The sequence below is a fragment of the Rhopalosiphum padi genome, chromosome 4 (genome assembly GCF_020882245.1).
Source record: "Rhopalosiphum padi isolate XX-2018 chromosome 4, ASM2088224v1, whole genome shotgun sequence".
Taxonomy (NCBI): domain Eukaryota; kingdom Metazoa; phylum Arthropoda; class Insecta; order Hemiptera; family Aphididae; genus Rhopalosiphum; species Rhopalosiphum padi.
In genome coordinates, this window is record NC_083600.1 from 11,757,762 (window position 1) to 11,782,304 (window position 24,543).

At 26.6% G+C, this 24,543-nt stretch overlaps 1 protein-coding gene across 2 annotated transcripts in view; it reads right to left on the bottom strand.

The window, feature by feature from the left end:
- Positions 1-24,543, bottom strand: part of LOC132929322 (5-hydroxytryptamine receptor) — a 186,244-nt gene that overhangs the window by 58,641 nt on the left and 103,060 nt on the right. Inside the window, exons 1-3 of one of the 2 annotated variants that reach the window (XM_060994600.1) lie at positions 15,098-15,116; positions 9,366-9,922; positions 3,483-3,616 (exon numbers count right to left, since the gene is read on the bottom strand). In XM_060994600.1, the coding sequence (XP_060850583.1) occupies positions 3,483-3,616; positions 9,366-9,864 (633 nt within the window). In that variant the 5' untranslated portion in view covers positions 9,865-9,922; positions 15,098-15,116. Of the gene's footprint in view, positions 1-3,482; positions 3,617-9,365; positions 9,923-15,097; positions 15,117-24,543 lie in introns of those variants that run through there. The other variant, XM_060994598.1, reaches the window with a different exon arrangement.

Below are 24,543 nucleotides of genomic sequence, written 5' to 3' on the forward strand. Positions count from 1 at the left end.
TACTTTATAGTTTATAGGTATATCATTTTAATTGTGCACTAGGTTTATTTTATAATCTATTAAAAAAATGCAGATCAAATTTTCCTTTTGTTTTTTTATTCATAATAATTAAAATCCGATCGTGATTTACTTTAATAATTTATTAATGATATGCATGCAGTATACCTATATGTGTGTATGTGTGTGTATTATATTATATAAATATATATGAGCTTATATTAAATTTAATTATTAATCTCTTAATATATAAATAGTTTCATTTTTTTCTTTAAGAAACAGTTTGTATAAAAATTGTTCAACAACTTTCTAAAGTTCTTTGTACAAGTAGTCTCAACCTCAATGGTTATTTATATATTATAAATTATTATGTTTATTTACTATTAATTTTAATAGTCATTAATGTTTATTTTATAATTTTTAAAATATTCTGAGATAGACTGAACTTATATGACAATCATATATCCTTGCTTACACTATATTTATACTTTAAACAATTTATGAAGTAGATATTGACAGTTCGATTATTTACATTCGATTATTAGAATCAATGGACTGATTTTGACGGGACTTCATTGCAGACTTCCTTTAATCTTTAGAGTGTCACAAGCTATGTATCATTACTATATTTTATCAGAGGGTTGGACGTCAACAAAATAACAGTACTACTTTAAATGACGTTTGTTTGTTAAATATAAATAAACCAATAAGATTGTTAAAAGATTAACTAGCAATTTAGCAGTAATTCAAGTTTAGTTCTAATAGGACCACGATTGTTGCAATAATCATTATGTTGTATATTATAAAGATCTGTTTCATAAACTGAGTATATCATAATATATATTGAGTAACACTTTTGCCATATCCAAATAAATGATCCAGAAATTTTAAATCATTGTTGTTTTTTATAAATAACTTATGTTTTTATTGGCTAGGTTTTATTTAATATTTTTAAAACACTTTTCTGCCTATTTCGTTTATTTTATTTATTACATGAAATAAAGTTCATTTGAACAGCTAGTAAAAAACTATGTTATATGAGTAAATAATTACAAAAACTCATATAAGTTACACTATTCAATACTTTAATAAATATATCTATTTAAAGTGTGATGAATACATACATTAATTTACAGTAAAAAAACACAAAAATGTGTTTATTAGTATTCAATAAGATTATTTTTGAGAAAAAATATTTATATTTTAAATTTTTTAATTTTTGAGGACATATCCTCCAAAATATAACTTTAAAATATGCTGCATGAGAAAAATATAAAAGCTCTGTTAAACTTATAGTCAAAACTTTTCAAATAAATGTCTAAATAAAATTTAAAGAGAAAAAGTAGAATAGCCATCACCGTTGCAAGTGTTATTTATGTAAAAAAAAAATGCTATGATGATGCTGTATAATATGTATATATATACATTATTTACAATATACTTCATATATATATATACATTATTTATATTTATTTCTCAGCATACGTATCTTTGAAGGAAATTTATCACGCATACGAGCAATGAGCGGTCTTTTATGCCTCTACGCATAAGGCCATTGTCCTGGACTTGTGAAACTTTCCGAACTTGAGATATAGTTTGCGGGTGTACTTGACTCGAATACGTAATACATATAGCTTGGGGGATAATCATCTCCGTGGGTGTGACAAGAGTTACGATCAATGTATTACATCTTTCAAATAAATTTTTATTTTGTAAAAAAAAAAAATAAAGGCGTCTACTGTTTTATCTGATGGATCATTCGGCTGTGGCAGTAGGTGGTGGTGGCTGAAGAACGAACTCCGCAGGGCTTATATTATTCATCTAATACAACCGTAACTAGAATTGTCAATCAGATAGACTTCGTAATCCGAAATAACATAGAAATTGCTTATATTGATCTCTGATTGATGGCAAACGAAAATGATTAAATTATTTTAATTCCCAGAAAACCTCTTCTATAAATGTATTTCAAACAACTAACACTATCCACTACTCACTAGTATTAACTATTTTCTTAAATATTTTGTTATTGAGTTGGTTTATTGAATTTTATAAACTTGATTCTACAGCTACAATTTCAAATGTAAATTATTACACATTCTGGTCTACATTGTCTAAATAATTAATGCTGAAGTTCTAATGTATTTTGAATATTATAATGTTAGTAATAGTTTACATAATGGGTTCTTAGATTGTTAACTACATCTTAATATAATGCCAAAAGAATTACGATTAATAAAGCGGAAGTTCTAATATACGATTTTCTTTTAGAATATTATCTTTTCATTGTATATTTTGCTCTTATAGTTTTTTGATTATTCTAGTCGATATCGTTGGTCGATTAGAATGTTCACAATAAATAAAATTATACTATTTTTATTTTAATAAAGCCACATGAGCTGTGATCATTTTTATAATTACGAATGTAAGATCTATTGTAATGATCATGGGCCATTTGCGCTTAAATCAAAATTTGTATTTTAAAATCATTGTACCAATTTTGCGGTTCTAATATTTTACGGTACATAGATATAAATTTCGCTCCTTATATTTTATGGTCAGTTAATCAATCATAAGGTTACTTAACTTTTAGTTTTATATTTATGTGAGAATATTATAATGTTTTTGTTCAATTTAAATATTTTAAATCCACGAACATTGACTTATCATAAATTACATGTATAATATTATATTGTAATGATCTAGCTCTACTGTACTACAGCTTTTTACAATATATACAATGTGTGTTTAAAACGTTTGCAAATTAAAACCTATATTAGATTGGTCAATGAATTATACCATGTGACTGGTTAAATATTTTTTTGTTTTCGAAAATATATATATATTATTCTTGCATTTAAAACTTTAATAGGTTATTTGAAGTTATTATTTTATAACAGTTTCGAGACTTTTATGGAAAGTCATTTATAACCGACGTATACATTTATTCATTTGAAAGATATCAATACAATAAAACTAAGTTTTTATTTTCAAAAGCTATTTTTTAGATTTATCAGTTTGTTGCACTTCACAATAATCTATAGTTTATAATATAAGGTAAAGCAATGACGATACTATTAACCACTTGTAAAATATAATTATCATTTATTTTTATTATACTAATAACACCTAAATGTTAATTATTATATGTTTTTATTTTATTTTATCGAAATAACTAAATATTTTTTAAATTTAAATAACCAACGGCTATTATCTAGCACATTTGGACTATCAACTAAGAACATTACTGAACACCATAATTGTTCTAACAACCCTGAAAATTACTGAGTGCAATTGGTATATGAAAAGGTCATTAAGCGCAATTGGTAAGCTTCCGTATTGTGAATTGCGATTAAGTTCAACTGTGTAATAAAATACTGCTACTAGCACCTACTCAATAGTAAAATAATTGTTCAAATTCTATTCAAATTTGAAACTTATTCAAATTAACAATAAATTAAATTCGTGAATCATGCAGCACATACCTCATAAACAGCTCCTAAGGGCATGACTAAACATGCTACCATTAAATCGGCGACCGCTAGCGAGACAATGAGGTAGTTGGCCACGTTTTGTAAATTCCTCTCCAACAAAATTGCTGCTATCACCAACGCGTTACCTGCAAATATTATAACTGTGTAGTTTTAATTTATTTTACACACAAGATATAAAGAACAATGCTGGTAGTTTTGGAATTTTATGATGTTTAACAATAGATATAATATTATAAATAATTTATTGCATTGCGTTTATGAATTATATCTCGTATTTTACCGTTTTTAAACCTTTAGGTAAAAACAAAATAATAATAATAATTATTATTTTTTAATAACAAACATAATGGCAAGGGATTATTCCTTGAAATTAATATTTCTCCTTTTTGTTATATATATATTATAAAATTACCTGTTTATATGTCTAACATAAAGATAGTGAGTTGTGTAATAATATCATTGTAAAAATATAATTCTATTGCCAGTTATTTCAGTAGATTTATACTTCCAGAAAAATTCAAAATTCAAATGGATTTAATTTGTATAGGTTTAAGTAATTTAAGCTTATACAAAATTTGTTTACAACATATTGATTTTATTTAAAAATAAAAACATTCAGAAACCAAATACCAGTAAAAAGGAGCGTTTCTGTTACATACATTTAAATTAAACTGTCGAGAAAAACAAATAATTTTTCGATTGTGAAACTAGTGGATAATTAATTTAAATATTAGATAATATATTGTTATATTGGGTAGTGAGTATACACAAATTTAATTAAAGATTTTGGCAATGTTACAAACTATTGAATTTAAACAAAAATAGTTTAACTATAACAAGTAAATTAAAAAAAAAAATTGTATTTAATTGTTCATAACAATTAATGTCTTTATTTTATTGTTGAAAGAAAAGTAATAACAAATATAAATATCCACAATTCTTTTTAATGAAAAATAAATACTGATTTACTTGAAGCAGTAGATTTATTTATCAATAATTAAATGTTGTTTAACGACACTAATATTATTATAGTATAATAGACACTTATTTAAACTAACTGCTAATAGGTAGCATAAAGTGGTAGACATTTAGAATGATATAATGCCCGATCAATGAACTATTATGATAATAAGTAATCCAGCAATCCCATGAGCCTCAGATTTTTGATAATACCTATAAACACACAAGCACACAAGTACACAAATTACAATGATATATTTTACGGTGCGTAGACATTTTTGCACACAGTGGCTTGGGCATAAATTTATACGTACTTATATATTTCAATCGGATGTGATTTGTACTTATTTCCCCCATACAAACATCCTTTGACAATAATAAATTGTATAATAATGTCATTTTGCATTGCCGAGTCTCTAAAAAATAACATTTATTTTACATAATGTTTACATTTTGTTTTTAAATCGAAAGAGAATCGCATTCTCGACGTTTATTTTTATCCATAAGCTCTTTTATTGTCTATATTGCTTCTTGCATCTGGTTAATCTTAACGTTTGTATTATTCCCATTTTATTTAGCCATTACCTCCTTCGCATCCATCTAATTTTTTTCCTTTCTAGCCAATCGTTTAGCATACAAATTATCTTTCACAGATTGATACAAAACGAATAAAATATATACATATTATACGCTACAATGTTGAGGAACAGGTATACAACATTAAACCATTTAAAATGATACGTTTTACGTCACTTCACTGTATCTCATCCAGAATGCACTGTTTAGACATTCAACAGAACTATTTAAAAGGGTTCAATTATAATTATTTTATTTTACAAAATTAATTTTATTAATTTAATTAATTTAATTAATTTTCATGCATTTTTTCTTGAGAAAAATATATTTTTTTCTGAATTAGTCAGTTAATATCTAGAATTATAAGGCTAATAATGAACTGAAGAGATTTACGATAATATACTCATCTTAAGATTTTAAATTTATGAAAGTATCATCCATTATATTAATTTCTTAATTAATTTTTGTATTTTGATTATCTTTACAATTATTCTTATAATTACATTTTTTATCAACTAAAATTATAAATGACTAAAGTATAAAATATGAATATTTTATATTAAATTTTCTTCAAACGTTATGCATATTAAAGCTCACTTAAATCAATTTGATCAGATAGGGGAAATTATTTGTAAATAGAAAAATTGTATATTTTTGTTGTTGACTCAAAATGGTAAAAATATTACATAGAATGTTTATTATCAATTTTATAAAGGCTTGTAATAAATCTAATATTTTAACGGAAAAGTGACAACTAACTATCAATATTGTTATATTATCAATATCTATAAAAAGCGTGCCGGTATAAAAATAATTTCAGTGTAGTGTATATAGACGTTTGTTATTTTTCGTAACAGTTATAATTTAAAGAAAAAATGTAATCGTAATAAAACAAAAAATACTTTTGTTTGAGTTAATTATATAATAATATATTAAGTCTAGAAACAATAGCGCATTAATATCGGTATTATTTTTAGTAAATATATAATATAATATGAAACTCATTTCTCAGTGGAACGAAAATGATATTCTTTTGTTGTTAATAATTGGCAATTCGTATGTAGCATAATTTATTTATAGTCACTATAAACAGTACGTACTTCTGTAAGTAAAAATTAAAAAGTACATGCGTGATGTTAAAGTAACCATGGGCACATTAAAAATACTACGCAAAGGATCTCATGAGATTGTATAACTATTATAATATTATTTATACGTAAAATGGTAAAAGCATATTTAACTACATAGTTGGTATATCCAAAACGGTCATTGTGTTGTTAAATGTCGCATTTTAGATAAACCACACCGACAACAGCAAAATATGAAAGTCTCTTATTTTCTGAAATATCATCTTCTGTATTTCATTTTGTCAGTAGTAAACAACAAAACCCGTGCTAACATACCGCTTATATAACACAACCATTACAATTTATATTCTTTTATCTTTTTCTTTATTAAAAACATAAAACATATTATTATGTAATTATGTATAAACACTACTATAATATTATATCCTTATAATGAATTCTGTACGATTTTAAGAAATATTTGCAACAATCGTTTGTATAATTTATCTCACTGAGGAATCATATATGAGCAAATTCTTTAATGCAAGTACAAAAAAAAGGAATGAAAATATCTTATGTAAAGAATTCGTTACATAAATATTATATTTTAAGTATTTCATAATATTTAAAATAAAAAATGTAATAATTATACATTTTTAATATTTTTGATATTTATAAATTTAAATTGTTCCGCCAATTTTAATAAATATTTGTTGACATTTTTAAAGTGCCGATATCCAAATATTTTGTGATACATTTGGATACAAAATATATTTTATTTAAAATAATCAAGAAAAATAAAATATAGAAATATCTTCTAATTTAATATTCTCAAATGTAAATATTTGAGAAATTATAATCATTACGTTTTTTTTTTATTTTAAATTAAATTTATATTTATACCATCTTAAAAAACTTGGGTGATTATTGCAGAGGAAAATTCACAATTTACAATATAAAAACTTTTTTTAATTTAGCAGAAATATCTCGGACTTAATCAAATGTATTTACTTTCTCGGTAGTCGTTGATCATTGAATGTTATTGAAATGTATGTGATAATTTAAAATTATGGATTTTTTTCTTGCGCAAATAAAGAAAAAAATAGATTTTCCAAGTTCTTACGTTCTATACACATATGAGTGTATAGCAATTTAAAATAATAATTTTGTTTGGCAGTATTTTACTATTATATTTGTATCATACATATTTTGACTTAAATATTTTTGATTTGAATGATTCTGATGATTACTTACTTATTAAATTATTAGGTATTACTTATCACTTTATCAGAAATTTAAAAATTATAATTTAGATTGCAATTTTCAAAATATCTGTATACCTATATTGTCTACGTAGGTATTTTATACTTAAATTTTGGTTTATCTATGAATCAATAATTTTATATCAAAATTTAGTTACACAAAAATAACAAAATATTTCTTTGATACTTATATCCTATTTTAAACCATTTGTATTTTCATGAACTTCAAACGTGGTTCTTATTGATTTTTTTTTTAGGAAGAAATTTTTAAATAACTTATGAATTGAAGCGTTTTTACGTTATTTTCATTCCTTCAGATCTTCCTTTGTCATTACCTATGCTAGTAACCATTACGCTTCAGAACGTTTGCAACGCCGTTTATTTCATTACACAAGCGGTTTACGCCGTTACTCTAGTGTTTTTTTTTACCTTGTGTGCGCGGTTTTAAAATCAGGTAACTAAAAATACATATACGTTTATGTGAGTTGAAATGTCATAAAAAAAACATTAAAAGTTAAAAAAAAAAAATTAAAAACATGAAAGCACATCAGTGCGTACCAGTGCATTTATGGTACAGTTTTAGTAGTAGTTTTTGTTTGTAAAAAAAAAACAAACTGGAAACTGTACAAATTTAAAAAAAAAATGCAAAACTCAAATGTAATTTTTAAATTTAACGTTCAATTATTTGATTGGCGTAATCGGCGTGTATGTGCTGAAGAGCGGGTATTATAGTTGTATTAAAACGTAACGAAAAAGGTAGAATTAAAAATAACCTGTTATAAAAATAAACAAATAACTGAGTTTTAATATTCTAATGAATGTTTTGTTGAAATACAGGCGGTGCCAACCTGAACGTAATAATTACGACGGAATCGATTTATTCGATGTAGGTAGTATGAAAAACAAAACAATGCATTCTCCCAACAAAAGAATAATACGTGGAATGCGATGACGGGTAATCGTTACCTAGATCGATAATAATTGGTTTTAATTTGGTAAAAAAATATTAATGATGAAAAATAAAATGGTTTTGCAGGCCATTGTTGCGCGTGAGCTGGCTAATACTACTACCGCGACCACTGGTGTGTTGTTTTAAAATGATTATCATGAAACCGAATTTTTAAAATTTAAGATATTTAATATGAAAGTTCTATAAATATTCATGCGCTCACTCGTACACAAATTGTAATGATTGTAAAATGGTAATTCAACAGTCATGGAATTAATATAAATGGAAATTATTACTTCGCTTAACATGGTTTACTGCAATATATGATCTTATTATTTAAAACATATAAATACAAGGTTTGAATGGTTAAATCTAGTTTATCACACGAATTAAAATATTCATACTTATTGTTGTCTGCCTTTACGCACGTTTCAGAAATTCAATTCTCAAAACCATTAGAATTTATGAGTGAAACTCGGTTTCGAAGTACCCACTTACCTAACGTTCATTTTAAGTCCATCTTTATAATACCATTATTACGTACCAAAATAACCCGTATAATATTACGCCCGTCCATTTGTCTAATACAATTTATTTTGAGAGGAGAACGTTGTATACACGACTCATAATATTATTTGAGTTCATAACAACCCGATGTGTGCGAATAACCAACACTACTTGGCGGTACAATAATATGTTTGCATATATAATATAAAACGTTGAATTTTTTTTTCACCTGTACCGGATTTATATATTTCTATTTACAGAAATATTACGCACGTAAGGCGTATAAATATTATTGAAATTCATTCTATCCATAACGATTTGTCAATACGTTGATTTCGTCCGGGTTATTGCAAGAAACGACCATAACGATTTAAGTATATTGACAGAAAAATCAAGAAAAAACTCGAACGAGACGTTTTCTGTATATTTAAAATCACCCCGCGAGTTAATTATTATTATATCATGACGACTCGGAGTATATTATACAGTGCAATCGCATCGATTCGCGGCCGATCGCGATAATAATAATATATGGTTATGCCGTTTGACTCACCACAAATGGTCGTCAGAATCATCGCGCCCAGTATTATGCCGATGCTGATGACGAATATGTAATTGGTGAGGTTTTCTACTTCGGCGCCGAGCGTGTGATTGTACGAGCCGTTCAGGAACGGTTCCAGGCCTGCCGTCGCGTTGGCCAGCACGGCGGCCGCCGACGAACCGTTTTCGGTGCCGAAGTAGTAGCCGCCGGCGCCGGAACCGTCTTCGCCGATGACCACCGACCGGACGGGTCGCCGGAAGTAGTCGCCAAATCCGCGATCGCCGGCGGCGGCGGACGACCGGCCGGACGCCGCCGCGGCCTGGCCATATTCGGCGGCGGCACCGTCGCCGCCACCGCCACCGCCGCCACCGCCGCCACTGCCGCTGCTGCTGCCGCTGCCGCCACTGACGACGTCGCCGCCACAGTAGAACGTTATCGCGTCGGCCGCCGCCCGCAGCACGCAGCCCTGGCGTCTACTGCCGGTGGCCGCAAGTGCTCCGAGCAGGGCCATAGGGTACTCGTCGCGGGCTTGTTGACCGGCCGCCGGATCAAAATTCGTCGGAGCCCGTCTGAAACAACGACAAAACCAACGGTCATATAGGTATTTATGTATTTATAATTATAACGGTCAATAAACGCCAATAGGACCGTGTCCAAATATGTTGGCAAACGTGGCAAATGTGGGTTTGGTGGAGGGGGGGGAGGGCAGGATTTTTGTTTGTGTTTCGATCGAATGGCTTTATTCAAATGGAGAAATATCACACAGTGCCACAAGTCGATTTTAGGTAGGTAAATATATTATAATATTATGTTTGTATGTTGTGCTGTACACAAAATGGTTACGTGTCAATTATTTTGCTCGAGAGCATTAAAGGTCTAATAAATATGGGCCCGAGTATGATTTAATGACTACAGTAAAGATCGAAAGCGTTTCGACAACAACCTATAATAACACACGGTTGTGTAGTCGGGAAACCACATTGATGCGACGTACCATAATGTTATACTTAAGAATCATCTTCGTTCTTAAAACTATCTGTCGAGTTTTCCGGAGTATTATATAACAATAAGAGTCGTTTATATAAAATACATCAGCTTTATGTTATTATATCAATTTTTTTAAGAAAACGATTTTTATTCAATACATTTTCCAATAATGTTACCTAATTAGTTATTTTGTTGTTAGACTAAAATATATAACAGTAGAAAAATCGCCTAAAACAATTACCTCATTACCCATTTATGTTTATGACAATGAATGGAATGATATAAAAAACCAAATTAACATTTGTCGTGATTCGTTTGTTAAAACTCGAAATTCCAGTACACGAACTTCAATAGGTCGAAATAATTAATTGAGTTTTCAATACAAATTAATGAAAATAATTACGAATGACTAGTTCGTATACACATCTAGTTTTTGTACTTACTCATCGGTGTAATAAAAGTATTATATTTATAAATATTTAATTTTTCTTTTAACCGCTGTCGAACATAACAATAAATAATAACATACCCGTGTATTGATTGTATACCACCATATTATAAAAAAATCGTATTCAACTACCTACCGGGAGCTGATCACATCGAAATTTAAACAAATAGTTTTTCCTTAGTACCTACCTTTTAACAATACAATCAACCGAATAAGCTGATATTATTACGATTAAAACACCACGTTTTAATATCAATATATTATAGCTTATTACATAAATTAGTTTCGCGGTGTATTAATTTGTGCGTAGAATTGACACTCGACTAATGCCTGTAAGCGATGATTCGAATCACGTGGCGTTTAATATCTTAAACATTTCCATGAATATTGTTCTTCTCATTTAGAAAGTACTAGTTATTTAGTTGTTATCAATAAAATGTTAAAAACACATACGAACTGCAATATCGACTAGTAGACCTACCTATTATACTGCACCATCGAAATGCGGCGTGGAAGTAATTATTATTCTTTATTTTTTTTCTGTGTGTACGAATATGCATTTGTGTGTGTGCGTATTTATGTGTGTGGGTGTGTGTACTTGTGTGTGTGTGTGTGTGTGTGTGTGTGTGTGTGTGTGTGTGTGTGTGTATGTTTGAGTTATTTAATTATGCCCCTTGATATCGTAAAACGTTTCGAATTTAGTTCAATATGAGAATATGATTAGTTAAAACAGTAATTTATAATATTAAAATTAACTCTATTGAGTATTTAAACGCACAACGGAGGTACCTACCTCTGCTTAAGTACTTTAAACAGACCTAAATATTAAACAACGTAAAAAAAAAAAAAACTTTAACAAATAAATGGACCGTATTATCGCTTGAATAAACTAATTGTTATTGCAGTGACCTTCATAATTAAATCATCAAACTTTGATGGATACAATGTACACCACCGGCTAGATATGTCAATACTACATCAATTTAATATAATATATGCATAATTACGTCCAGTAAAACGAAATACACGGAATAAAATTAACGCCTGTACAGTGTACTATTATTACAGTACATAATATAATAATATAATATATTATTATATGTATATGTTTAATATCAGTATTTGAACAATGCCAATACGGTTAGAGGTCACGAAATAAGATATTTGTAATAAAAAGAATTTTATTGATTTAACCCTAAATAGTAAATTCTTTATAAACAATTTCAATTAAACTAAGTCACTTTTTTGTAAAGTTTTTATTTTATCCAAAAGAAATACACTTAATCAAATAATACAGTTTTAGGTGTCCTCTATATTATAGTTATAAAATAGTTTTTACTTACAAACATTTTATTATATATTTCTTTAGTTACTTAATTATATTTTATTTATTATTTATATAGCATATCATCATATTAGTACAATTTATTAATTTATTAATTAGTATGTAAATACCAAAAACATTACCATAATAACTCATTTTAAAATAATTGTTTTATAGTTGAATGCACAACATTTAAAGTATTTTATTTTTGTTTTCTATGCTTTAAACACTACAACGTAAAAATGCAACTACGGGTAAGTGCCTATAGACTTAAAGAAGGCATACACTATTCAATTCTTATAAATCGTAGTGGTAATTGTTATGTTGAGTTATTGTTGTGGTGTTATATTAAGTGTTGTCACAATATAAAATACAATGTTAAAGAATATTAGCTTTAATTTTAAGAACGAATTTCAAAGCAAAATATAATGGTTTAATATATTGTACATAATCCATTTAAACTATTCCTCGTGTAGAATGTTAGATATTAACCGTTTACATTTTTAACACTAGAGTGATGGTATAAAATATTATCCCTATACAATGTTGGAAATTCACTCATAAGACCAATCTGTAGCTTTTCACACTTGTGTTAAAGTTATTATCGTTCGTTTATAAATAAAATATATACCTATAATAAAAGCATATATTATAAATTGTAGTCGAAATCAGTAGGCATAAACATAAATGATAAAATAATATAATCTTTTGTCAACAGAAATATGGACGGGTTACAAGGACTGAGTGTTAGACATTAATCATATTTAGTTGAAATCAGTAAATACAGCTGTTCATTATCTATTTGTCTACTAGTTTTTTTACATGTAAAAAATGTTTTCTGTCATTTCAATTATTTTAACCAGTTGATATAAATCCAGTACCGTATTATATTCACAGTTTTTTTTCTAAAATGAATGACTGAGTATAAGATAATTTTCGTTATTACGTAGGTTATTATATTATTATATAGAACATCTACGAATAAATAATGTAAAACGCATTGTTTCCATAACCAATGAATTAAGATAATAATATTCAGTAAATTGTAAAATTGAATTCAATATCTAATTCATTTTAGTATAGAATAATTTAATTTTTACTTTTAATCGTACGATTATTCATTAGTTCAAAAGTGTTTAGAATACAATGTAAGTATAGGATATTATTTATTTATAAATCATATGATCAATCGTTTAAATATAGCATCAAAGAGGCACTGCCGCATACGCATCAAGACCATATTATAATTTCTCGCGATATTTAAGACATACTACACAACATGTGTTGTCTCAGTCTTGCAAACGTATAGCAAATTATAGGTTCTAATATTCAATTTAATACTGTTAAATCTTTAATATCACAGTTAATTGACCGATTTAAAATTTTAAAAGTAATAATATTAACTAGCGAATTTCGTAGATTATTTATTGTAATGTTCATCAATTGTTTTAAAATTAAAATATAAAATAACCTTTAAAAATCAAAAAAATATATTCTTGCTTTTAAAATTTGATTATTTTGATAATAAAATTAATCTATTATTAAATTTAAAATCAATAGTTATTTTATTATTCAGAATATACAATTTATTATGTTATGCGTTTGTAAGAAAAACCACTACGCATGTGAGTGTAGCATTCTTTAAAGATATTAAATTTCTCGAAAATGTAATATTTTTAGTTTTTACTCTGAATATTGTTAGGTATTTGATAAATAACTAAGATGAAAATGGTTTCATTAGTGTTTAATAATAATTCATTCACATTTTTACTCGAAATAATTTCAATTATTATTTAATAATACAGATAATATGACCAAAATTACAATTGATATTTATAGTACTTATTATCATCGTGTATTATGTAGTTCTTAATGAACATCGATTCTCACTAGTCAGATAGAGGTTAAGTTATGAGAATTAATAACCCAAGTTGTAATTTGGGCAATTAAAAACAATAGTTATTATAAATTGTGCATACATATTCTAAACGTATAAATCATGAAACGCTTATGAGTTATGTATATTATTGGCATACATAAATATAAACATAATTTACTATATATAAGCACATGATTTTGTACGTATATAATGATATTCGAATGACCAGAATAGTTAATGATCCAGTCGACTGAACTGAGATTACCTAAAATCCGAACAATGTGCAACATGTTGCCAATCGATCCTTCAAAATTGTGCGTTCGTAAGATGAAAAAAAGGAGAAACCAACCCAAAGATTAATCGAATTACTTGTGTTACATGAAACTTGCTGAAAACGTAACTCGCCATTTGGTGCCAAAAACAGTTCCATGTAAAAACAGATAAACTCCTGTGTCCGATACGATACATTGCTGTTTTGGTAATTATTATTCTCCATACGATCAGATAAACCTACCAGCTACCAAGCTCACAAATAGGTATTTTTTTTTTTTATGAAGATGAGGGTGTAACCATACATTTTCCTCGAAATACTCGATAAATTACACGGATACGATTTATTTCAGATAAGTGGACCGTGAATAACACTTATGTGACACAGTGATTGCAGTTTTATTCTATGGTTGTTTGAAATCATATAGAAGATAGAACCCAATATTATGTATTGACCAGCAGAAGTCATACGAATGTACGTTTCATTCTAAAAACAAGTTTTAATGAAAATTACATTTTTTTTCTTATTAAAATGCAAAATAGTGTCTACATATAGGTATTCTATTATTACATACCATTATTGTATTACAATTCTGTGAGAATTATTGTAATATTACTACGTATAGTAAAACTTATAAAAACTAACTTATTGCCATAGTGTCGTTATTAATTGTTATATATTTTAATGAGATGTATGTTAATATGACTATTATTATATTGCATGCATAATAATATTATAATAATATTTGTATGAGTTTTTTTTGTTTTTAAAATAATGTTTGATAATGACGTTCTAAATCAACTATTATATTTTTATTTGTATAAGTTTTACTCACACGATTTTTTGTTGCTTGGGTAGTTTCACTTTTTTTTTTTTTTGTAAAAACTATATAATAGTGTTTTCTGAATTAAATATTATTTGTAAAATACTTAATAATAGTATACTGATATTTTATGAAAATATTAGTACCGAGTAATACGAATGGCACAAATTAATTGATATCATTTCGATTTGTTATAGTCGAACATTAATATAGACTATAAGCTATTTATAGTTTAACATGGATTATGAGAGGGGAAAGATGAAGAATAAAAATAGAAATTATACGAAATCACCATACTATAATCATTATTAGTAAACTGATTAATATTAGTATATGATATTCAAATTTAAATAAGAAAACAACGTTTGGCTTAATATAATATGTATTATGTAACATTTACCTACTATATTATCCTGAAATTATTATACGAATTTTTACATATATTATTATGTGTTTAAACTTTCAATTTAACAACACGTGCTGCTTAGAAAAGTATGTTTATTACTCTGGTAGCTTAACTATAATTCTATACGGTAAATTTCAGTAACTAAGGTTGATAAGTGCTTTAATTGTAAAAGTACCTACCTATGTAATTTAAATTTTAAAGTGAGTATTTTATGTAAATTCTAACCCATCTAGTATAAATGTATATTGTATGGTTGTGAAACATTTCCTTATCTTTATACTCTAAATTTAAAAACAATTTAATTTAACGTATAAATAGTAATTGAACTGCTTGTCAAACTTGAAACATTTATATCCATTAGTCTTCTTAGGATATAATCGTTTAATAAGTTTTGAACTTTGAAAATGTATTGTAGATTATAAAAATATATGGAATGAAACCTATAGTTATTATAAACAATATTTAGTGTTTTCTCGAGATAGACCACATTATAAAAGTATTAGATGCATATCACCACGTAAAATATATTAAAATATATTATTAATAATAATAAACACGACTCGAATATATAGTAAAATGAACGCATAGATAATCGTAGAATAATTTGTACAAATACAGTTTTAAGTGTTATTTAGAAATAATGAGATATAGATATCTAGATGTATGTACAAATAAGCATTAAATAAAAAATTATGTCTTAAATATTAGTATAGTCGCACTTTTATATAGTAAAACATATTAAAATATGTGAATTCATCATTAATGTGATTTATTAGTTAAATTATGAAAAAAAATAGAACAATGTTCTGTTTTATTAGGATACCTAATAAATACTAGTATGTACATCCAAAATAAAGCGAAATAACATAAAATATAATATTTTTTAATCGCAGTATTATTCTAACGATAATTTATTGCTAATATTTCATCGAATAATTCAGTATTAAATAAAAAACAAATAAAAGTAAGTGCCAAACATTTTTAGATATATTTCTTCATAATTTTTCTTTGCGTTTTTAAACTTTAAAATAACCTATAGCTTTCTGTCTATTAATAACTCTAATTCATGTAAAACTTAAACTAATATTTTTATAATAACAAAACAAGATTAGATCTTAGATGATACCTTCATATATTATTATACATTAATTCCAAAATTGTAACTTAATATACATTTTTTTAACGAAATTTAGAATTCGCTCTACTGTGACAAGGGTCTACACAATTTTCTTTTTAAGTACTACACATTTATATCGTCCAAATGATTAATTGAGTTGTATTTAATTATATAGACCAAATCAAATTTGATAACACGAACTACACCTATAGTATGAAATAACAACTATTCTAATAAAAAGTTTTGATTAAAGTAAGAAAAAAATAACATATAGTCTCGACTCTTGAGTATCATAAAATATTGCGCGGATCGTTTGAATTACTATTTGCTTTACAATGTTGCATGGTTTACCGGAGACGGCGGAAGGTGTAAAAAAGCAATTACTCGGCTACGTCCTGGTTTTATTGCCTGGCAAAAATTTAAATATTATGAATGCGTTAGAGAAATTTAAATATGATAACCGGAGGCGGACTTCAGGTGATGAGACCCCTATGTTTACACCTAACTGAACCCAATGGAATTACGACCAACAGGCACGCCAATGTCCAGCTCTGAACATTTATTTATGCAAACTCGCGTCTCATCCAATATCATACACACACCACACAGATACAACTACAAGGTCAGAAAAAAAATAGGATAAAAGGGCTGTTTTAAAAAATTAAGTAGTTTTAATATATGCAAAGTGTAAGAGTTATAAAAGGTTATAAAAACATTATAATATATGTATAAAAAAAAAATAATTTCTTTTGCATGTTGTATAAATAAAATTGGTGTTATGATGTTTTTTATGGCATATCCTATTACTTTGACAGATTGACTATAACGCTATCTTTTTTTTTTGTACAATATGTATAATACATATTAAAATTAATAGAACATTAAATTGTGCATTTAATTTTAATCAAATTATTATAATTTAGTATTTACAGGAGATGACACGTGCTTCAATTTCAGAGTTTAATAATAATTATTTATCGTACAATACTACCATGATCATAGAATATGTTATTGGATAATTAATACAAGATAGCAATGCGATATAATATTATTATGTAGCTAATAATAAAATATTATTGCTATTATATCGTCCAAGCTAAATCAAATAATAACACGTTTTAGTGGAACAATAATAATTATTGTGTTAGATATTAAGGTAGTTATTTGAATCCACGAAAAGTAAATTATTAGTATGCAATTTTTATTTTTCAATACATAATTTTGATAAATTCATCTGAATATTTTAGCATATTGCCACTATAGATATAATATATTTTGTATGTTACCTAACAATAATAATTAAATTACGATTTGAGCAATTGACTATATTATATACTATAATAAGACATACGAATCATAAAATATTTTATCGAAATATCAAAGTAGCTATAAACTAAATAAAAGGTATAAAATAAATAATTATATAGTATAAAAATAATAATAAGATAATAATTGATACTAAATTGTCATGTTAGACTTTGTATACAACACTATTTTTGCTGAAGCTAGCCAATATGAGGTGTAGTATTTTATTGTTGCGGATTCAATTACATAGGTGTGCAGGGATTTTACTTCGTAATAAAAAAAAAAATATTCTCGTTTACATTATTTTTATAGATATATAATATAAATATGTAATAATCATTTTGTTTACTAATCGATTATCTCATTTAATAATAATAATATACACTATACAAATCGAATTTGTAGTCTTTATCTATTATAACTCGAAAGATCAATTTTGACGAAAAAATGTCACGTTTTCTTTTGCCGTTAAATAGTTAGTGGATGAAGTATAAAGATAATCTTTACATAGTAGTATAAATATTGGTAGATGTTTGTTACAAGACTTAGTTCTGATTAATTATCATTAGTATCTCCGTATCGGTGGAACATTTTCTTTTCCACTATGATAATTTGTACGGAACTAAGAAGCGGAAATAACAATTAAAATAAGTTTTGAGATATGTAACTGGTGATTATGAACCGTGTGTAATAGACATGTTTCTATAGCACTAGTCATATTATATATTATTTGTTTATGTATGTTTGATAATTACGTGGATAGTAGTTTCTAATATCACTGGAGTAGATACGCATTGGCTTTAACATAATATTACTAAATGTAATTGGATGCATATGGCATACCTATAATATTTAATAATTTTTAAAATTATTTTAACTTTCATTAAACCATAGTTATACACAAAACTAAAAGTGATAAACAACATATTATAAAAAAAGTTTTGTTCACTTTTAAAATATAAAATATAAAATTGTCGTTTTGTGTACAAAAGTTTTACTGGTTGAAAATATTCAATATTATAAGTAATAACAATGTTTTTAAAACTATTTTCAAGGTATTTATAACATTGTTTTTAAAAATTATACTATACCTATTTCCCATGGGAAATAATGACGTAGAGACTTACATAATGAAATTATATTTATTATTATTATTATTATATTATATTATATTTATTAAAAATGTATTTTAGATAAGCATATAAATATTTTTTTTTTTAGTTACAATATACTAAATGTTATTATTTGATAAATAACTTAGTACCCACTTAAATTGTATAAGTCAATAACAAGGTTTACTGGTTTAGACAATTTTAATTTACTAATCATGCCTATATAGTTTAAATAAATGTTTACATTATCGTTTGGTTTTAATTTTCGAATAATATGACGTATTCAGCGAATTCATTATTATTACTTACCTAGATAAATTATTATTATATTATATCAAACAATTTAATTTTGAAAGGAAACAAGCTAAATAAATAAATTTAATTTGAGTACCGAACGAATAGGTTCGTAGTTATTTTTATTTTTAAGGAACAATGAAGAAATAGTTTATTTATGTAACAAACTTTATTGTGCTGAAATACAAAGTTTAAAAACTGCCATTGCATTTTCATTGCGAATGAATTGAAAACAAAACAAACCAAAATATGGGTGAACCGTTCTATGAAAAACAAAAGTTGTTTTTGTTGAATGGCAACGTAGTTTTGTAAATTCTAATGAAATTAAAACAGTCTTATTTCGAGTAAAAATTGTCTCCACCGCGTGACAATGTTATTTTTATTCCTCTGGTAACCGACACAGCCACAATAGAAGTAGTCTGTATATTATTATACTGAATAAAGGCAAAGGCGTTGTGGGTGGACTACCCCACAAACAGTACGAAATAGATCAATCCATCAAGTCAAACTTCATTAGCGTTTTCTCTTACCAGACAATGGCACCAACTAAAAGCTCGGTCATTGGTGTTTTTTTCTTCTTTCCGCGGCGCTTATAATATGTCGAGGTCACATCTGGAGCCGAAATCGATTTATATCCTGATCGCCAGCCGCTGTTGAGTTTTTTTCTCGCCATTTACTCAATCCTGCCTTTCCTCTTACCTCTTTTAATTTTCTTTGAAATTACTCGGTGGAATAAAATACCAACAAAAACCATTAAAATTCGCTGGATCTCTGATACCACGTAGTTAACTAAAATGTATCTGCTGTTTATACAGGACAGATCCGAGGCTGAACCTCACAAAGAGAGTACCTATGCGACGACGACTTACCAGCTTATTTTGTTTTTAAGTGTTTTTTTTTTTAATGAATTCAATGGCGTTATTTAATATTTATACACGTTCATTTTTTGCGTTCTTACTAACAATAATTTACTCGTATTACATGCACGTTTTACTTTTATCATTTTTTCTCATAACCACGTAACATACATTATATTAAATTATGGATTGAACCCATTATTACGATAAACTGTTTTATTTACGATTAAAATAATTATACATTTCATTATATTATACGACTAATTTTTGCATATAGTTTTATAAGATATGTCATTTTTTGAAACACTAGAATTTTATGTTATGGTAACAAATCAATTAATTGTCATTTAGTTTGGTTTTGTTAGAATGTAACATAATATATTATACGTTTTAGAGTTAAATATAATTAAAAATGTTAGAAAATACATTCCTATTATAAATTAGTATAGATAATCATATAAATTCTAACCAGTATGGCACAATACTCCTAACACAAAACATTGCACATACTTGGTTGAGAAAAATTTAATTAATCTGTTAAAATTACTATAAAATATAAATTTAGATAAAATATATTCATAATGTATGTAATAATTATAATATAATAAATATAAATATATACCTACCTAAAAAAAAAAAAAAAAAAATAATTAAATTAACAATCACTGATTAATAATATCACATCTGAAAAACTAATTTTGAGCAGAAATAATTGAATACTATGATGTTAATCTGATGTATTAAAAACAATAGAAATAAAAAAATAAAGAGCTTACAAAAATAAGTTACAAGTTACGATATTAAACATTTATTTATTGTTAGTAATTAAATACAATTATTTAATTCTAATAGACATTTTTTAAAACATTATGTCCACTTTATTTAGAAGTTACGCATAACATATTGCAGGGACTTTTAAGTTAATTTTTATAATTAGATTTTGACATAATATTATTATAATATCATTACGATAAAAAAAATATAAACACATGTATTTGTTTTATAATTGTATAGAACTCATATCTCTAAGTGAACTTCAATATTTTAAAATAACATATAGATAAAGGATATAGATGGCTGCTGTCTACATGAGCTAATAGTAACTATCTGCTTCACTACCATTATTGTGTTAATAAGTAGCTACCTCTTAAATTCATCGGAAGTAGACCGGACGTCCGGCCAATGGCAATACGGTGAAAATTACACACTTGACACATTGGATTCAAAGCTTTTTTTGATAAGGTTTCAAAATTAATGGACGCAGTCCTCTTTTACTTTAAACGTCCAAAACAATTTATAATCTAACGATAATGAATAATGTTTCCATGTTGATGAATCACTTTTGCATGGCCAACTAAATCAATAATTTCACTATCACACTAATTATTAATTCAACACTTTTGGAATTGTATAAATAAATCAATTTTATAATAGTTATTATTATTTTTCAATTTTAATTGCCATCTTATAAACCTATTTAACTTATCAAAGATGTGCATTAACTAGCTAAAAAGCTTAAGTTCAGTTAAAAAAATATTTTTATCAAGCTAATACAAGCTACTTATATAGTTATTATATTATAATAATACTAATAATACTATTCTTCCTGTGATGATTCTTGATAAAGTAATATTATATATATAATATAATAGATTTTAGGAACAAAATAATATTATTTATGTAATCCAGGTACTAATTAAAAAGGAATTTAAGTTTTTTCAAATTGAGTTAAGTTAATATTTTTTTGTATCTGAACTTTAAAATTAGTGAGTTAAATGTATTATTTGTTAATTATTTACTTCTAATTATTTTACGATCTTGTTTTCGCTTAACCTGAATTCATTAGTTTCATTAATTTACCCATCTTTGGTTTTAACACAAAATAGCCTATTTAACAATAAAAATAATAATAATATTAAAATAATTAACAGATTTTAATCTTCAATCTCATGATATATTGATAGGGAATGCATATGAGATTACGTGCATTCGTAGATTGGTGGCTATCTATGCACATTGCCAATGTGAGTGACACTTACATTTTTGACATTTTATTATAAGTATAATATAATATGCTATTTAAATAATGTAAACGTGTTTCACTAATACAATACATAATGTAGTAGGTAGTGATGATCGACTAATGGATAGTAATTTTAGCTACCATTAGCCTATAGAGGTACTAATTTAGCACTGTCTTGTGTTCCGTTTTCCAAGTATTTAATTCATATTATATATCCGTATAGCGAGAGAGTAATAATATTATTATGAGTAAGAGGAATATAGTAGGTGTTTATTATTATATTAAAATATTATGCCTATTAGGTATGACTGAGCACTTAAACTTTTAGGTAATTGATATAGAAATAACTGAAAATAGTTTTTTATTGATTACAATTTAATATTAACTAAATATTATTCTTTAGAAAATTATTATTTATGGAACAGTTATTTAAATGTGTGGAGTAGCTATATAATACATACTTAACCATCTATATTATACTGAATATTATCATAAAATATATACGTATAATATAGTAACTATCACTAAAACTGCATACTCTTATATTTTTTAATTTGAATGCGTTTCAAATATATATATTATCATAGAATTCGTCGTGCTAATTATAATTCAGTCGCAATAACATAGAATCAGTGGTGTATTTAGGATTTTTTTGAGAGGGGAGATATAACTAAAATTTCCAATGCCAAACGTCCCAGTACGTATAATTTAAAATATAACTACAATTTATAACTATATAAATATAAGCTAAAAAAAGGGGATCAAGAGGTAAAATATACCTCCCTAATCGCCTACCATAAATATACCATCACAGTATTACCAATGCATAATAGTTGTATAATACTTTAATGCTAGTTTACACAATTATATTTTAAATCAAAACATTATGAAAATAATTTCAAAAAAAAAAAAAAAAATAGTCTACACTGAAATATGAATATTATGAAAAATGTAGAAAGATTTGAAAAACATTAAAAACTAAAATAGACGCCGTGCCATCTCATTTATATTACTAACGCACGCATACCTATATGATGACTTACAACTCCGAATGTGCATACTCATTAACATGACTCACACGCAAGCACATAGAAAATTGCCTACATCAAACTCCCTAAAAAAAGTTGATATCAAATCCCCTTTTACATTTTTTTAGGAAATATCCGTTTTATTTATTTTTTTTCATACGTACCAAACGTTATTTAGGCATATCAATTGAAAAAAAAAATACACCCAAGTTATTAAAAATGCCATCCAAGAGTCGGCAAAAAAGTTTCATCACGCAAAAGTCACTAGGCATACTAGTTAAAATATCCAATTGAATTACGAATAAAGAATGTTTTTAATGAACAATGGTAAAAATGTATAAATCTTAATTTAAATATATTATTTTTTTTTTGTATTCATAAAACAATAATAAATAATTATCATAAAACCTCATGAATAATATTATGTAAAATTTGAAATTATGTAAATGTGGTATAATTATAATACAATATTATTACAATTTGCATTTTCTTATCACTTAAACAATATGAAACGTATGATATATTATATATTATATAAATGCGATCACAGCTGAAAATAAGCATTTCAATGTTTTGATTGATATGTTGGCATTTCGATTTCGAACGCACAGTGAAATAAAAATATGTGAAGTGTAAAAGTGTTGGTGAAAAGAATGATTCCCTATATATTAAAATTAGTTCGCCATCACAAAGCAATTTATAAGAATTTACTGAAACTCGTTTATTCATGTATACAATATTTGCACACAATACAAATACAGTATACCTAAGCTTTAAAGATCTTTTTATTTTTCAACAGAATGTAGTATAATAGGTAAGGTCAAATTTATACGGTCCGAATAGCAATACAAGAACACTATCTGTAACGGTCTATTTCCAGCTCGTCAGCAGTGGTTCGATAAAAATTAGGATGTGATGAGGGTTATGATGAAGCATGTTGATGGGAGACGGGGGAAATCTCAACCTTTTGACAGGTAGACCGTTTTTCACATCTGGTGCGTGCTGTTATTGTTTTTTTTCTTTCTTTTTTTGTGAAGTCGGTGACAGCGTCTAAAATGACGGTTAGACGGAAAATACAAAAATTACAATACAAAACTGTTTTTATGTGTTTTGTACTGTATGTGTGAAAAATGAATTTGGGCCGTTTTTTCGTTCTCTCGGAAAGAATAAAATGATTTCAGGTGTATTGTTTACCGTGCTGGACCGATAAGCTTTTCAATAACCCGACGGACTCATCCTTGCGCCAGCGTATTGTCAGCTAAACGTGAAGTCTGGATTAGAAGTTTCATCCAGTTCATACTACGTAAAAAAATTAA